The 18,950-nt window shown below is 35.7% G+C and overlaps 2 protein-coding genes, 1 long non-coding RNA gene and 1 pseudogene across 5 annotated transcripts; all 4 read right to left on the bottom strand.

The window, feature by feature from the left end:
- On the bottom strand, positions 228 to 10,098 carry LOC104732476 (uncharacterized membrane protein At3g27390). Its single transcript, XM_010452026.1, is given in 9 exon segments — positions 228 to 602; positions 6,077 to 6,242; positions 6,375 to 6,481; positions 6,884 to 7,172; positions 7,266 to 7,595; positions 7,683 to 7,735; positions 7,737 to 7,792; positions 9,988 to 10,026; positions 10,029 to 10,098. Coding segments are annotated over 9 exon segments (1,464 nt in total). The 5' UTR covers positions 10,078 to 10,098.
- On the bottom strand, positions 8,222 to 8,984 carry LOC109127881. Of its 3 annotated transcripts, XR_002034463.1 has the most exons (4): positions 8,902 to 8,984; positions 8,713 to 8,800; positions 8,419 to 8,548; positions 8,222 to 8,346 (listed from the first exon to the last, which is right to left on the bottom strand). It is a non-coding gene; the product is annotated as an uncharacterized LOC109127881 (long non-coding RNA). The 3 variants fall into 3 exon arrangements; XR_002034461.1 differs by lacking the exon at positions 8,222 to 8,346 and having other exon boundaries at positions 8,410 to 8,548; XR_002034462.1 differs by lacking the exon at positions 8,222 to 8,346 and having other exon boundaries at positions 8,410 to 8,541.
- LOC104733770 lies at positions 14,289 to 16,867 on the bottom strand. Its single transcript, XM_010453318.2, is given in 8 exon segments — positions 14,289 to 14,405; positions 14,850 to 14,960; positions 15,062 to 15,122; positions 15,544 to 15,760; positions 15,763 to 16,196; positions 16,198 to 16,539; positions 16,541 to 16,683; positions 16,859 to 16,867. Coding segments are annotated over 8 exon segments (1,434 nt in total).
- LOC104733769 lies at positions 17,254 to 18,680 on the bottom strand (annotated as a pseudogene).

The raw sequence follows: 18,950 nt of genomic DNA, 5'->3' as shown, positions 1-18,950 counted from the left end.
AATGCAGACAAGCAACACATGTTTAATGCATCAATGAATCAAAAGACGTTTACTGTATTATGTGTTTTATGGTTTAAAACCAAACCAAAAACAACCAACGGTGAGTAAGTTGTAAATTTGAATTATCAAACTAGAAACACAGAAAAAAAAAAAGCACTTAATAATATGTATAAAACAGATCCTAAAATACTACTGAGTTCGTGAAAAAAGATAAGATACCGTAATACTTATACAACATCCATCTCCGGTGGTTCAGTCCTATTTAGATTTCCTATTTGGTCGCTGTTGGGTTTGAGGATCCCACCAGCCCGATTACCGGACGCGCCCATCTCAAGAGCTTCGATGTACAACACTTTGACCAAGTTCATGAATCTGCGTCGAAACGTCGGTATTCTTGTATACGTACTGATCACCAACCCAGATGAGTTCGATTTAGCCGATGCAAGGAGACATTGTAATATGGTCCAAGTAGGTAGTTTGATATAGAGCTTCTTACAATTACCCTTGACAAGGCATTCCTCTACATCTTTCACATCTATCAAGCCATCGCGAAGAAGTATCCTTCCATTCACGTCACACGCCTTAAACAACCATTCCCATACCTTCAAAGAGAGACACAAGATGCTCAACTTACTTATTAGAGATTATGTTGTAGAGGCAAATATATATAAATATATCTTATATAATAAGAAAAGGTTTTTCTCAACTTTTGCTTAGAACATGACATCTCGCTTATTATATAAGTGACACATGTCCTTTCTTATTTTTAAAGGCTATTGTTTTATGTTTTTATATTGGGCCTAACAAAATAAGACCAATTACATGCCCAACAAATATAGTTGATAGCCATTACACTCATCAGGAGGATACGAACTAAACGATGTCGAATTCACCTGTACTTACCTTTTCACAACCATCGTTCACAGCAGCTACCACCTCCGATGTACCTTCACAAAAATCTCCTAATCTATGGGTTTCTTTGGTTTAATTCTCCTACTCCACCACCAAATTCTAAATCATTTCCGGTTTAATGTCTGTGTCAAGATCCCGAACACCTATTTGAAGTTCCGAACTGTATGTAACATTAATCCTGTCCAAAATCATTTTCAAATTGTTTGGAATCAAATTTAAATTTTTTTAAAAAGGGGTTTAGATTTGCAGTACCAATTAGAATCATATGAACCATTATTATGATTACGTTATTTGTATTACTTATTATAATCTTTAAGGTAATTAAAGAATTCCATTGAAGTATATCCTTTATTTTCATCTTTACGTTTACCACCCAATTATAACGTAATGAAAAAAATACCAAACACCTATGATTTCATGGTCATTAACATTTCATTCCAATCCTTGATTACTCTCCCTCAACCATTGCATTAAGTTTTCTTTTAAATAACAACCTTTTACGACACTCACCTTCTCTCTCTCACACCATGGATAAACATAAAACAATACTCTACTCTTGATTCAACCTCCAACGAAACATGATATGCTCAAATTAACCCTAGAGCTACTCTCTCAAATTAAGAGGTCAATGCAGTACTTAGGGGTCGAATTCCACAAGGACTCAAGTCTACACAATAAATTGTAGAGTTTTTCAATTATGCTAAATAAATTAAATTAAATTAAAATAAAAGCAATGCAAAATATTAAATAAAACTTGTTGTAAATTCAGAAGATCAAAAAGCTAGGCCTAGGGAATTTATCAGGAAATTATGAAATATTAAATCAATTAATAATTTAGGATTCAAGCAATAAAGAACAGATCTAGAACTCTAAACACTTTTGTAAATTAAATCAGTTCTCACTGCAAATAATATCTAAATTTAAAACCAGAAAATCCAAATCTCTTTGTAAAATTCTAGGTTAAAAATCAGCAATAAAATCAGGTTTAGATTGTTCACAAAATTATTAAATCAAATCTCTTTGCAAGAAATAATTTTGCTCATCAAAAGGTTTTATCAGGAAAATCAATTATATTCTCATATCAATTTATTTTCCTAAAGTATTAATTCTAGGTGACCAATCAAGAATTAATATGAAGAACAACCTAAGATGAAGATCTAGATAGATAAAGAATCCTAAATAAACAGATCTAATAATTCATAAAATCCCTGTGAAAAACCCTAAACCTAACAAACAAATTACTCAGACATAATCAATGAAGAACAAAACATCTTTCTGAATAATAAGCAATTAGAGATTAAAAGAGTAAAAGGGAGTTCAAGAATTCTTCTCTACAAAGCAGATTTGATCTCTCTCTCTCCAAAAGCTCTCAAAAATCTCTCAGGGTTGCAGGAAAAATAAAACTTGATAGAATAAAACTTAAGGGTTTGGAAAACCTAAAAACTATATATATATGTCCTAAAACACGTCAGGGACTAGTCTTGCAAATATGGAAAACTTTGGGCAACTTTGTAAAACTTCCAAATTTGGCTCTCTCGTCGGTTTGGACTGGGTGTCGATCGATGCTAAGGCAGTGTCGATCGACACCATCTCCTCTGATTGATTCCAAGTTGATTTCTTGCGGATTATTGCTCCAAACTGATCCAAATTGCTCCACTTTGCTCCTTCTATGCTAAAAACCTGTAAAGACTCAAAAACAATCTAGAAACAAATGAAAAGACACTAAAAGACTCCTTATATCATGGTTAAAAACCACAAAAACCATGATATATCAAAACACACAACACTGGTATCAATAGGATTGTTGTTCAGGTCATCCATATTTGGGAAGTTCGAGACTTTCGAAGAAACAATATCTTACTTATTGTTCCTGATGAAAATGTCTCTTTTCTTATGAAAATGTATATTATCTCTATTATTGTTCCTCTTAACCCCTGATTTACCTCTGTTTTAACACTTTCATTTTGCCTTTGTTTCAGGATTGTGCTATACAAGCTTCGGTCCTTCCTAATTGTGTGCCTAAGTTTCAAGATCAATTGGTTAAAGGCCAGTTGTACATCATCAACGATTTCGATGTTGTTCCATCCTCCAACCGTTATCGTCGCACCAACCACAAGTGGAAAATTGTTTTCACGGAGAAAACGTCTTTGGAGACTGTTAAAAAACGACAATGCTCTATTGGCTTTGATTATTTTAGGTTCTGTACTTTTTCAGACTTGCTTGATATGGTAGACAAGGGTGAGGAGCTTCCAGGTAACAACCTATTTTGCACTGTTCGTATTTCTTGTCTCTTAGCTTCCACTTTGTTCTTCAGTATATGATTTATATCTATATTAACCCACTCACCAGATGTTGTTGGCCAAATATCCTTGTCTCGAACATTTAAAAACAAAGATCATAACCATCCTTCAAAGACAACTTTCACTTTAATACTGACTTGCATTTCAGAAAGGTATTGGTTTTGTTTTGTCTTTTTTTTTTCCAGATTCGTTCTACTCTTTCTAAGTCTCTAACTGTGCAACATTTATGGTGTTTGTTGTAGTGGTGACAACGTATACATATCTCTTCGGAGAGAACTTGCGGTCGATGCCCATGCCAAACTTTTAACCCTAAAAGATAAAACAGTTGTTGTCATTGCAACCCATGTGAACCCACGAAAAGTTGGACGTAAGTGGATTGTTTTTAACGTCCTACTTTCTATTAAATATTAATTAGTTAATGTTTTATTGTTCTAAAACTTAAGACCAATGTATATAGGCCTATGAATGAATATAATGCTAACAATGGGCCATATATATGTATTCTTGACAATTTCAAAATTTGAGCATAGCTTCACAATTTCAAAATTAGAGCATGGTTAATAATACTGTATAAGATTTGATGTTTTTCATTGTCAATTCAATAAATGTGGGAAGCTAAATATTGTTGTAGTAACGTCCCATTTTCGCCTTTAAATCCCAATAAATTAGCTTACATTTATATCAAAAAATCAGTTTCAATGTTTAGTCATAAACTTATATTCCAATCTCTTATTTCTCTTCATCTAAAATTCTATATAGTCCCATTAATTTTAAATGGCCAAATTCTGCTACTACAATGGCTGACTAGCTGGTTCTTTAATATGTATATTTCATGTGATTGTATTCTATTTCATATTCAAATTATTGTTATGATTCGAGGAAAGTTCTAATGTCTCTGAACCATTTTTCCTTAGATCACATAAATGATTTGTTCATTGCACAATTCATTTTTAAATGAAAATGGAGGATTTAAGATCTCAGACAAGGAACTAAAGTTTATGCAAGCATGTAAAGAAGTAGTCTGGACTGGTGGTTAGGTGGAGGAGAAAACCATTACGGAATGACAAAACAATCAAATAAAAAATTTAGTTACTCTTATTTTCTCCTTTAAGCTTTTTTTCTATTGCCATATTGAGTAAGGTGTAATAACATTTTCTGTTTTATCTCAACGAGTTCTAAAGGTTAATTACGGTATGGAGACACCATGAGCCTATGTGCATGTACACTACGACATATTCATAAAGTCAAAACAATACAACTTAGTCTAAGATATATATCACACAACGGTATAATTGTGTTAGAAAATGATTTTTTTGAGTTTAAAATATAAATATATATTTTTTTATTTTATAAATTATTCTAACTTGGATATTTGTTAAGATTCTTACAGATAGGGAGACCTAAAGCTTAAAATAGATGATCAGATCTCTATTATATATATATATATATATAAGTCGAAGGAAGACATAGAAGAAACAACGTTAGACGAGGTGATTTGTAATTGATTTCAGTTAACTTTTGATATGGGACTTTGATTTCAACTTTCGCTTATGTTTTCACGTAACAACAAAATAAAAATGATGAGAATTTGCCTTAAACAATGCCGAAGTGAATAAAATCACCAAAAGGTGATCTTTATTTTATTATATTTTTGGTTTAAAGCCATTGAATAGGTTTTGAAGCTTGAAGAATTCGTATCATTTCCTTTTTTTTGTTAACAGGAAAAAAAAGGTGCTTTTGATGTTAGGGGTTACCACCAGTTAAAAGGGAAATAAATCATACATTATATGAATCTGAGGATGAAAAATGTGCAACATTAAGGAATATAATATTTATTTTATATCTCCAAACTTTATCATCATTAATAAAAGATTACTCATGGAATAAATTCAAAACTTAAAAATGATGGTAGCTCTCGGCTATTTCTGTAAGGCAACAACAGAAACAACGTCCAAACAAGTTATTGTCGTAGTTTGAAAGTGACATGTATTAATATGACTATATGAGTCTATAATCTTTAGTTGACAAATTACGTCTTGACCAAGCAGAAAATACAAAGATGATGATCATTTGCCCATACAGCTTGCATCAAGCATGAAGTTGTTTAAATATTAATTGACCATTTTAATGTTAAATATCATTTCAATGTTTATAAATATATTACATAAATCATCTATTTTGTAATCACAAAATTCGCCATGAATGTATTGCAAAATGGTTACATCGCAAAACAACATGTCCTAAAAGAGAATCAGTCTAAGCTTTTAAACATTTTGTTATTCAAAAAAGTAAACATGACTAATAAAATCCATTATACATGAGAGTGTAGTTTAATTACTAAGATACATACTCTTCTCCTAAAAAATTATATCATTTTTATCAATAAAAAGAAAATCCAATTAAGAAAGCAGAATACAGAAAGATGAAAATCTACCAGTTAAAAAAATTGCCAATAAAACAAATATGAAGATAAGCACGTGCGTAGCACGGAGCAACTCCTAGTATATATATATATATATATATATATATATATATATATATATATATATATATATATATATATATATATATATATATATATATATATATATATATATATATATATATATATATATATATATATATATATATATATATATATATATATATATATATATATATATATATATATATATATATATATATATATATATATATATATATATATATATATATATATATATATATATATATATATATATATATATATATATATATATATATATATATATATATATATATATATATATATATATATATATATATATATATATATATATATATATATATATATATATGACGAAAATAAAGGTGTAATAATATACCTGAACTGGTTTATATATTGTGATTGCTTTTTTCAGTGTCCTTGACTGTTCTGAAACAAGCTTTGAACCTCGGGAGCTGCTTCTTTTGCTCTTTAGATCAACATTCTTCCTCTCTCCTAATATTCTCTTCCCATGACCAGTCTCAGTTTTCGTCCTATAGCAAGGCCTGGCTGTCGCAAGCATATATACTTTACAGTTTACACTAATAAATTAATAATCAACCAATACTAAATCACGAAACCAGTGGGCTATGTCTTGGAAATGAAACGATAATGGAACAGAACCCCCACTAGGTTACCTTGGCAGGCGAGTTCCTTCTCTCAAATAGAGTAAATCGTTTACGTATTCGTCAAACAGTGAGACCACAGCGACTATATAGTTAAGCCCCATTCTAAAAGAGTCCTCCTGAAAAAATTATTAGACAATTAAAAGGATAGAGACAACCTGAAATTATCTATCTACGAACCCACTGAGAAATTCTAAGATGTACAAGAGATACATTTTAGTGTCCAAAGACAGGTCTTCAAATTCTCATGTCAGATAACTAGATAATACAATATATCTGCCTAAGCCGCAACTAAGCTAACATGAGGTATCCCAAATGGCCAGCATTATTGTCACAGATACGGTAACAAACAGTGAAAAAAATCACGACCAGAGGAGCTCAAGAGTTAATTAGTATCCTTTCAAATCCTTTTTGAGTTTTGACATAGATTCGGACTCAATGAAGCCTTAAATCCCAAGGACATCTCCGTAACCAACTATGTAAGATACTACTCAATGGAATATTAAGTATTGGCTGTCAACCTGATGAACGCTGACTCCACTGTACATTCCTAGAAAGAAACTGGATAAAACTGAAGCTATAACGGCTCCCACGACAGCCAGTGGCCATAGCAATATAGCAAGACCTGCAAATGGAACACATACAGTCTCTAGGAATGGACCCTCTCTACCAACAAGGTCTTCCAATAGCCTCTTCCATCCTTTGAGCAACATATATGGGCTTTTGTACATAGCAACAGCTGTTATCAGAAGAATATCTACCACCACACCTATTACACTAGCAAGCAGACAACTGGGTAGTCAAGATAACCTGAGAAGAACATGAGATAATGCCGTCATTGTAAAGTGTTACAAGTTATTTATTTTTTCTTTAACGGGCACAAACGAACAGAGCTATTCTTACCTTATCTCTAAAGGTTCAACATCGGCGGAAACCATTTCTCTTAACTCATCCATGTAGGAGAAGTAAGAATGGAAGCAGAAATCTGTGAAGTCCGTCACCACAGTACAACACCCTTTAATAGTGGAGAATGAACCATCAACAAAGCAATGGTAGCATTTGCTAGTAACAGACTCTCCTACAGCCTCGAATGTAGCCATAAGGGGCGTGAAAAACCCATAGGCGATTCCACCAAAGAGACTTCCTACTATACCAGAAACTGGCCAGAGGAGTAAAGGCAGTGGAAACAATATCAGTGCCAAGGTCTTCAAAACCACTCCTATTCTCTTGGTTCTAGAGATTACACCAGGAAGAAGATGTTTAGTGGAAACAGAGATAAAAATACAAAAGGAAAGGTATCGAATATGATGGATAAAACACCTTGCCAAACAGTAGTAGGTCCAAACGAGATGTGCTGGCCAAAGGCCAATGATTGACAAAAGAATTGCCAACCAAAATTATCGTAGATGAAATTGGACCAATAATCAGGGCTGATAAACAAAACCAAAACAAGAGTGAGAACTTTATACCGAACATAACTTACAGTGCTCTACTTAAAATACTCAGTATTACTCTGAATTCAAATAGCTTATAAATTATTCCATTTTCAAAATCTAATCTGAACAGTGCAGCAAAACATTTATTAGAGTTTTCAACAACTACGGACCTAAGAGACTCTTCTGCAACCTTAGGGCCTCCCCAATGGGGGGATATATTTTAGGGCCTCTTAAGATTGTTTATTAATTAATTTTGTGTTTTGAGTAGATTAAAAACTTTGTGATTGTTAATTAAAAGTTTCCCTCCTAATGGTGGGTTCTTATTTTGAGTCTCTTAATTTTAATTATTTTTTTGTAAATTAAAAATTTAAATTAGAATATGAAATTATTGCATTAGAGATATATGTTTATTAAATTATTGCATTTCATAAAATTTTAAACATAGGAAACATTAAAACATAATAAAAGACAAGTAAAATTCATAAAAAGTTCTCCTCCAGCTTCTTTATTGATTCCATGTAATCATTCTGATACCTTTGCTTTTCCTCCTACACAAAGATATGATTACTGAATCATACACCAAGGAGACATCTCAATAGCAAAAAGTCTTATTGCAACACCTTAAAGAAGCTGGTGCATTGGGTTTAGTTTGTGACATAAAATTGACTCCAATGGTGTAAGCAGCGACTGAAAGCGAGGAATGTCCAGGATGGATATCATACGAAAACATAGTACAAGATTGCCTACAATCTCAGAAAAGTAACAACTTTAAGTTATACATGATTCTAAACGCCGATAAGCTTCTGGTAAGGGTAAGAATATTAAAAAGGATTAGTAACTAGACACGTCAATATAATAAAACAGAAGATTTCTTATGGAATTAGTCATAAGATGGTCTTAAACTTGAATTATACCTGACATCCAGAATAAAACACTTGGTGTGCTTTTGGCTTCATACCATCGTTGCATGTTCTGCAATATTCCGCACACTCATCCACCAATCTAGGATTTCAGCAAAAGTGAAACTATGTTACAACAAAGTGAAACTTGAATCAGATCAAACAATTACATTTTTTTCCGGTTTTAAGAATCTCTCTTTGTACCTTTTCAACATGCTAGCAACAAAAGAAGGAGGCAAAAACTTTCCACGAGACAAGTAGCTAGCTAGATAAGACACTGCACTCATCCTGTTAAAAAGTACAGGGAGAAAACAAAAACATATACAAGTGGTCATTAGAAAGAGTATTATCATGATCCATGCAGAGTAATCTTTACCACAAAGAATAAGATGAACTCGCCTATTAAGTCGAGTGTTGTTGCTGGCAAATTTTACACTACATTTTCAGGATCAAGCGAGCACGCATAGAACATCAGAAACTGCAGATGCAACACCTTAAAGTACTCACCTCTAGTGCATTGGCATATCTCGATTCAGCCTCAGAAATTTGGTTATGTGCCTCCACGGTTATTCTTTCGACTTCATCAACAAATGCTTTCTGCTGCCTTTAAATTTCCTGAATAGCTTCTGATACCTGTCGGATTAAGACAACACAACAACAAAAATCAGCAATCACATATATAAAAAAACAGCAGGATCAGTTTCTCAATCATATACCAATTACCCTAAAAACAGCAAGATCAGTTTACATGCAAGAACCCTAAAATTCGAACAACCAACCCTAATCCCAAATTCAAGAACACAATCCAAACAACCCTAATCCCTCCTAACTAATCGCGAATTCAACCTACTAAAAAGAGATACTTAGCCTTTGATTTCAATTGCTTCAACCTAATCTGAATACTCGACTCTAAACTTAAATCAATATCTTCTGATTCGCCTCCGAGATTAAATCCCTTCCGCTTCCCCTTTCTTCTCCACAATCGTCTTTGATTCCATAGCTGTAACATATCCTTCTCCTTCATGACTTCGATCGAGAGAGAAAAAAAAATAATCGTCAAAACAAATGTTTTTTGATTCTTCTATTTTTTGGTCCAGCCAACGAACACTCGACACGTACGAGCTCTTAAACCATAATCGGGTATGCAATATAAGAGCTTCTCTTAAATTTTTTTGGTTTATCTGATTTATTTTTTTTTTCTTTCTCCACTAAAACCTTTCTAAGATCCCCCGTTGGGGATAACCTTAGGAAGCAATAGAACGAGAGGAGATTAAGGGAATGGTAACATACCCTTTGTGAGGCCGAGGAGTAGTAAGAGGAAGAAGTAAGAAAAGAGACAAAACTCCACAGCTTCTCCAAAAGCCCTATGGGAACCTCCATTTCTTTTTTTTTTTCTTTCCTTTTTTGCCACTCACTAAGCATCCGAGAATAACCGACAGAAATAAGCCCAAAAAGTGGATGATGGTAGCTGTACGTGGCACTCCCCTAGGACACGTGGCGACTAAACAGTTTGTACTAGGAACCACGCACCGGCGGGAATTTCTAACGTCATCAGTTTCCGTCTTTAAAAAATCTTTGTTTTTTTTCCATTAAAAGTTAGAGAAGTGTTGTTTGTTGTTTACAATAAGTTTGAAAATAATAATCTTTACTGTTTTTTTCTTCCTCTACCGTTATTGCAGAGATTTCCACATCAAAAAAAACATGTAAGACTTTGATAATACTAGCATAAACTTGTGTCACGAAATCATTTCACTCTTATGTATTATTCTCTAAATTGGCGGGGACATACAAATGGAAATGGTAAGATTAGCTTTACTACATATACAATATTAGAGTGTCTCAAAACACAAGGTCTTGTAGTGCCAACAAGCTCCATAATAACTGTTTCTTTTAAGTAGTGCAGAATTCGCTTGAGTAGATAGAAGTCAGCCATAGATGGAGAATGCATCTTCTGACAGACAAGATTCACAGCAAACTGAATGTCTGGCCTGGTTAAGGTGAGATACTGGAGCTTACCAGCTAAGCTTCGAAAGTAGGTGGGATCAGAGAAGGGAACTTGATGTCAATGGACCTTGTCAAGTTGTAGAGGCAGAGGCGTCAGCATAGGAGCACAGTCCGCCATTCCAGCAGTAACCAATAGATCGAGAGCATATTTTTCTTGATTGAGAAAGAGATCTGCAGAGTGCGGATGAGCTTGAATCCCCAAGAAATATTGGAGACCGCCTAAGTCTTTCATCCGAAACTCGGTGTTGAGATTCTCAAGAAACTGGTCCACAAGTTGAGGATTGTTACCTGTTAAAAGCATATCATCAACATATAGGAGAAGGAACATCTTATCTTTGCCTTTATGATATGTGAACAGAGAAGCATCCGCATAGGTGCAGGTGAAGCCATAGTCGATGAGAAAAGTATTGAACTTATCAAACCAGACTCTAGGAGCTTGTTTCAAACCATATACTGCCTTGTTTAGTTTGCAAATATAATCAAGCTTCTCTTTATCCTCAAAGCCTGGTAGTTGATGCATGTAGACTGTCTCTTTTAAATCTTCATATAAAAATGCATTTTTATCATCAAGTTGTTTAATAGGCCACTTGTGAACCGTTGCAGTGTGGAGAATTGACCTCACTGTTGCTGTGCGTATCACTGGACTATAGGTTTCCATATAATCAACCCCCTCTTGTTGTTCATAACCCTTTGCTACTAATCTCGCCTTTAAGCGATCAAGAGAGCCATCAGCTTTCAGTTTTGTTTTAAAAACCCACTTGCAACCGAGTGGATTTGGACAATGATCAGGTGGAACCAAATCAAATGTATGAGTTTCATGAAATGAACTCACTTCTTCTCCCATGGCATTAGTCCAGCCTGGATCTTTGAGAGCTGTCTTCACAGTTTTAGGTTCCGGATAATTACTTTTGACTGTAAACAGAGCATATCTGGGATTCGGCTTAACTATACTAGCTTTAGCACTTATTATCCTTGGATGAAGCATAGGATTGTTTGGAAACAACACTGGAGAGGTAGAATCAGACACTGGAGAGGTAGAATCAGAAGTCGTTGGTGATGGAGACTGAGGAGAGGTTGCAGGTTGAAGACAATGTATTGGTGGGCTTGCTTTTGTGATCGCGGCCCATATCCGTTGAGGCCTTGGACCCAAAAGCAGAAGACACAGTCTCTGTTTGAACTAATGGAGCTTCTTGTCTAATACACCCCCTCAAACTTGGAGTGGGAGGCAAAACAACTCCCAGCTTGTACCGAAGATCCACAAATGGTTGTAGAGCTAGCGACTTTGTAAAGATGTCAGCTAGCTGATACTCAGCTGGAACATGTTTGACGATCAATGCACCTAAGGCCACTCTTTCTCGCACAAAATAAAAATCCACATCAAATGACTTGGAACGATTGTGCATTGCAGGGTTGGCAGTCAAGTAAACGGCCGATAGATTGTCATAGTATAGTTCTGGCGTTGTAGGTTGAGGCACGCCAGTTTCTCGAAGAAGCAGAGAGATCCACTTGAGTTCAGACGCTGCAATGGACAAGGTGCGATACTCAGCTTTAGTAGATGATCTCGACACCGTTGGATGACGTTTTGCAGACCAACTGATATGTTTAAACCAAGAAAATTGCAAAAGCCACCAGCAGACCTTCTTGTCTCTTTACAATTCGCCCAATCACTGTCACTATAAGCTCTAAGAGTGGAGTCAGTGTTGGAGTAAATATTGTCTTCAAGAACAAAGAGATTGTAGATTTATATTTCATAAATGGTAAGAATGAGAATTGTCTCAATACAACTCTCAAGGTTATAAACATAGTTCTCCTAACATTGATATTTATACTACTTGCTTGGAACCCTAGAACACATGGGCTAAAAGACATTATAATGGGCTTGTTGGCACTACAAGGCCTTGTGTTTTAAGACACTCTAATAGCTTCTTCTCTCTTTGTTCTTTACATTTGAATAAAGCTCTAATGAGCTATTGCATTTTCAGCTTTACATTTCTCTTTCAATGAGCTCTTTAAAGAGCGCAAATCTTCTTGTTTTGAGATTGCTTTCAGAAGCTTTAGGTTGTCTTCAAGAACAAAGAGATTGTAGATTTATATTTCATAAATCGTAAGAAGGAGAGTTGTCTCAATACAACTCTCAAGGTTACAACCATAGTTCTCCTAACATTGATATTTATACTACTTGCTTGGAACCCTAGAACACATGGGCTAAAAGACATTATAATGGGCTTGTTGGCACTACAAGGCCTTGTGTTTTGAGACACTCTAATACTCCCCCGCAAACTTGGCGTGGTGTGAAAACAACATGGCAAGTTTGAAACCGCATATGCAATGGCTTTGACATGAGAATGTATCGACGAAGTAAGATCCTTGAGTTGTAGGCAGAAGGCTCTAACTAACCACAGAGAACAAGCATAAGTGTGAGATCAATTCAGGTCTATACTTGGAGAGTATCGCATGGCTCACTCAGAGGTTCTTCTAGACTTGGAGAGCTTAGTCGATCTCACTCAGAGGTATTGGTGACCTCTCTGTCTCACTAAGAGCTCAAGTTTCCAATACCCGTTTGACTCTTCTAATCTGTCATGACAAATAAAATTTCTCTTCCCACAACTACTTCAATCTTCCTTGTTATTTGCTTCTCATCTATTAGCCAACTACACTTTGCATAAAACCAATATGTTTCTCTCTTTGACATTGTAACAAACACCTTGTGTGCGCTCAGCAAAACCAGAAAAAAATTGTAGCCAAAAACCCATCCTTATGAAATCCAAGACAATCTGGTTACATTTTAGCTTCATGAGTTCAATCCTATAATCTAAACTAGCCAGCAAAACCACCAAGTAAACGACAAACCAGCATGATTCCAGACCTAGAATCTATAACCAGCCACCATGACACATGTTATGTCTCCAAAGGGAATATGAAACATTACCGTGATGTTCAAAACCCAAAACTGTTCTCTTCTTCTCAGTTCGTGACCTTGATATATCTCTAACAGTCAACAAAGCAGAACCTGGTCTAGGGAGGTGGCGATGAAGCTGACTTTGGAACTTGCAGATCTTGTGTGGGTTCGGTTTTGATTTCGCCGATAAGAAACTTGGTGATAGACTTCTTTTAAAGAGCGGAAGCTGTGGACTTGTGAAGGTAAAACCCATGAACCGTTTGGCTCTGATACCATGAAAGCAATCTCAAAACAAGAAGATTTGTGCTCTTTAAAGAGATTATTGAAAGAGAAATGTAAAGCTGAAAATGCAATAGTTCATTAGAGCTTTATTTAAATGTAAAGAACAAAGAGAGAAGAAGCTTTAGGTTGTCTTCAAGAACAAAGAGATTGTAGATTTATATTTCATAAATGGTAAGAAGGAGAGTTGTCTTAATACAACTCCTAACATTGATATTTATACTACTTGCTTGGAACCCTAGAACACATGGGCTAAAAGATATTATAATGGGCTTGTTGGCACTACAAGGCCTTGTGTTTTGAGACACTCTAATATACAATTCATAAACTATGAAAAAGATTGAACAAAAAACTGCAACACTCTATCCACTACTCTTCTAAGCTCCTAATGCTTCCAAAATTCCAAAACTCATTGAGAACTAACTTCGGACACATAGTAATTTGGTTGTCTTTCATTTGCGAGTCTTACCCAATTCCCCGTGTCACAAGGTATTTTGTTCATCATCTTCCACTTGTCCTTAAGAAACTAAGTTTGTATAAAAGGTTTCTTGCTTTATTCATTCACGGGCAAAGCCCTTATATACACACATATGAGTAAACCCTAAGTACTTTACATATATTGCACTAACACATCTATATAATTTGGAAATAACACATAATATCCCTCAATACCCCCCTCTCTCAAGTTGGAGTAAGAAAGTCACAAATACCCAACTTGCCGTTGAATCCGTCAAACTCTTTCCATCCAAGAGCCTTAGTAAGTATATCAGCCATTTGTTCACACGTAGAAACATATTGCGGAGCAATCACCCTGCGAACAATCTCGTCACGTATCAATGACAATCAGTCTCAATATGTTTTGTCCGTTCATGGAAAACCGGATTCTGACTAATATATATCGCAGACTGATTATCACAATGCAACGGAATCGGAGATGTGCAATCAACACCAAGTGCAGTAAGTAACTCACGCAACCAAAGTAGTTCACAAACCGTTTCAGCCATTGCCCGATATTCGGCTTCAGCCGAGGAGCGAGAGACAACCTCTTATTTTCGTGTCCGCCAAGAAACAGGAGAACCCCCTAGCAGAATAAACAGGATCAACGGGTAAGAGGACAACTAGCATAATCGGAGTAGCACCAGGCGGAGAGACGCAAATCAGTATTAGCACTCAAAAATATACCTTGACCAAAATTATTCTTGAGATAGCGAACCACACGTAAGGCTGCTTCCCAATGAGCTTCCTTTGGAGCATGCATAAAATGGGAAAGGAGATGAATAACATAGGAAAGATCTGGTCGAGTGACACTAAGATAAATAAGCCGCCCAACCAGCCCGCGATAGCGAAACGGATCCGGAAGACACTCACCACCAGCCGATGCCAAGTGATGATCTTGTTCAAGGGGATGAGAAACAGGCTTAGCACCCAGTAAACCCGAATCAGAAATAATGTCAAGGGTATACTTACGTTGGCACAAATACATACCCGTAGAATTGCGATCTACTTCAATCAAAACAGTCGTCATCGTGAGTTTGCAAAACGGGGGAGCTGGTTGATGACATGGGTTGTGACGTAGACGGAGATGTAACAATAGATGGAAACTCAGATTCCATAAAAATGACATCCCGAGAGACAGAGATCACACCAGTATCGAGAGTATAGACCTTCCAACCCTTTTTCCCGAAAGGATAACTAAGAAATCATCTCCATCTCTCTCCACTTCTCGTTCCCGCTTTCTCTTCCGATTCTTGAAAATTTCCTTTGCAAGATCTTCAGTTTCAATAGTTTTCAGAAGCAGGTTCTTTTCAATATATCTTTTATACCGATATCTCCGCTCCCCTAATCCAGAACCGTATGACACCCTTTTATCGGTCCTAGGACTTTCTGCTCAAATCTTTCAGTAGATGACACTTTCTTTTGCTGGTTAATCTCATGGAAATATCCTTGCCCACTTCTTCCGTCACTGAAATCAGAATCTCGCACTTGTTTTCCTTCATCATTAATAGAGACGTCCTGCTCATTAGTTCCTGAAACTGTTCTGTTTTGCTGATTTTTCTCACTGTATCTCCTCTTCTCTCTTGTTTTGACAACCACAACAAAACTGTGAGCTTGTGCTGTGTTATGGTTTATATTGTTGCATCTTGTCTGTGGTTTTCTTTCCCTACCTACGTCAAAATTGCTTCCTTCATGGTCCTCACCCATATTAAAAACGAAAGCAACATAAGTTTCATGATTCTTCTCATTAAATCTTCCTAGCTGCTTTCTTCCCTTACCCAAACCATTATCAACAGCCTTAAAAAATTTCCGAGAATGAGTCAGCCGCAACTTCATTCAACTTCTGATTCTTTTTATTTTTCAATCCATCACCTTCCCATATATTCTCACTATGATCTCCACTTGCTAATGTTCTACCTTCTGAGACATTAACCTCCACAACATTCTCCACATATTCAGTTTCAATATCCATCATCAGCCTCAAACCAACTCCTCCTAAAGTCTCTCTACATCTCTTTATAGACTTGCCACTCACCATAAGGTTTTTCTGTAGCTCAACACACTTGGAAACCACTCTCTTATACCAACAATAAGGACAATAAATGTTGCCGAATTCATCGGAATCAGGTTCATCAGATGCACAGCTTTGGTGAATAGCTATGGGCCTCTCCGTAACACACCAACACCCAATCGTCTTTCCCATCACACACGAAACAAGTCTTAGACTTTACCATATCATCAGTACCACCTACCTTAGTTTGCCCTAAATCTTGACTCTTTCCTCCATTCTTGTGAGTTTTATAGGGTTTCTTTGATCAACGTCGTCCTGTATCAAAATTGACCAAAAAGGATGAGACATTTTGATGATTTGTCTCAAGTGGGTAGCAAAAATCAAAAGCCTTTTCCAAAGAGAATTTAAAGAAACGCACTACCGCATTGGAGGAGCCTGTAGATAAAATTTGAACCCTTCTCTTATTGACTGACAGTAGTCATATTGGTTTAGAGGGGTATTGAAGTTGACATTTTAAAGGATTTTAAAGTATTCTTAAAATCTTTTGTTATACAATTGAGGATCATGAAATCCTATGTTATTCAACTAAGATTTATATAAAATCCTTTAAAATAATTCAGAATCTCTTGTTATTCAATCAATAGTTTATAAAACCAACTTTAAATCTCTTGTTATTCAAAATATCACAAGTTTTTTTAGAATGCTATTTTGAATGATTCTAGAAGACTTTTTTTTTTTTTTCTTTTTAGTTGAAAAATACTCCACTCACTGATGGTTCAAGCAATTCTCCACTCTTTATGGACAACAAGTCATCGCATATAACAGAGAGAGACTGACGTTTTGAGCTTTTACAATGGCATAGCTGCCATTAGAGCTTCTTTCACTTTGTTCCGATTGCTTCCTCTTCGTCTTCTTCATTCCCTTCTATTCTTATATCTGGCAGAGTTTGTGGACCAGTGAGTGCATCCATCTCTTCTTGAGAAATTGACGTTTCTGAAGTACTATCTGCTTCCTCCGTCAGCTCTGTAGAGAAAACGTTTGAACTTTCCTTTTCAGCTGATTCATCATCACCCTCACCCTCAGACCTTGAATTCTCCTTCACCTCGGTCATGTTTGAGCCTGATATGTTTTCAATCAGCAAGGACTCTGAAGTTGAGTTCTTGGACTCATCTTGAATGGAATCTTTGTTGGTAATGTTTGCAGGAACAGTGATATTGGGATCAGATTCATTACGGATTTGCTCAAGTTCCAACACAGGCTGTGGTTCAGAGAATCCTGCAGGCGGTGCACTTTTCTCTTGACTTCGATCTCGCATGATTTTTGTTTCGTTCTGCAAAAAACCTGTAGCTTCAAGAATTGCTTCTGTCGAATTGGCATTAATCACCTTGTGATTCAGTTACCGTGCTTTTTGCTTCAGAACTGGATGGTTCACTGTCACTATCTTTCACTTCTATGGTTGTTTTGTTCACAACATCTGCTTCTCCTAACTTTAACTCAGGTTGTTTCTGGATCTCAACCTCAATTGTAGTGCTATTGGGATTGTTCTCCTGAGCTGTTTCATTAAAACATTCTTTCAGTTTCTCAGTGTTCAGTATCCGAGACTCATGGGACACAACACTGGAAGCATCATCAGCCTTGTAATGCTCCTCGCGTGCCTTATCAATTGTCATATCAATTTCATCAGCATGAGTAGTCAGTCTCTTTCTCATCGCTTTCACTCGTTCCACTCTCTTTCTCTTCCTCAAGTGTTTCATCATCCTTATCAGTATCTCCACCGGTTTTACTTTGATCTTGTTCATCAATCTCATCTTCCTCGTGTTTGTTTACTTCCTCATCTTCCTCAGCTACTTCCTCTCCTTGCTTATTATTCTTATCTTCTTCATCCTCCTCAACTACGTCCTCTTCTTCTTCTTCTTTATCCTCCTCTACTTTACTCTTCTTCTCTTCTCCTCCATGGCTAATCTCTTCTTCATCCTCATCCTCTTCCACATGTTTCTCCTTCTTGTTATGATAACCGGGAAGAAGATCTTTTCTCCCAAGCTTCACCACTCCATCTTCAAGCTCTGACAACAACACAGTCGATTTGTCGCCATCTTTCTCATAAAACTCCTTCTTCTTATCATGAGAATACTTCACTTGATAGATTAACCAAATGCAAACTCCAAGCAGAACACAAATCTGCAAAACATGCTTCCCTTTAATACCTCTGCAACACAAGAAACGCTTTTAATTTTGCTCTAGAGAGGATTTTTGAGCTATGAGAGGATAACGTTATTATCATAGTAACAGTTTCATAACTAGTAAAGCCAGAGTTTGAATGTCTTATAACAATGGTCAAAACAGACACACCTCAATTATTAGTAGTAATAAATAAAGATGGTAGAAACGATCATATATAAATTAACCAAGAAAAAACAAAACTAGTCTCACATGATAGATAACAGACATTGACTTTTATACCGCTTATGATGAAAAAGAGTATAATAACTCAAAACACCATAATCAAGCTCTCAAGTTTATGAGTTTTGATCTATGAAACCATTATTACAAATAGCTTAATAGGTG

The sequence above is a fragment of the Camelina sativa genome, chromosome 12, assembly GCF_000633955.1.
Source record: "Camelina sativa cultivar DH55 chromosome 12, Cs, whole genome shotgun sequence".
Taxonomy (NCBI): Eukaryota; Viridiplantae; Streptophyta; class Magnoliopsida; order Brassicales; family Brassicaceae; genus Camelina; species Camelina sativa.
The sequence above is the reverse complement of the archived record's forward strand: the minus strand, read 5'-3'. Positions and strand labels throughout refer to the sequence as shown.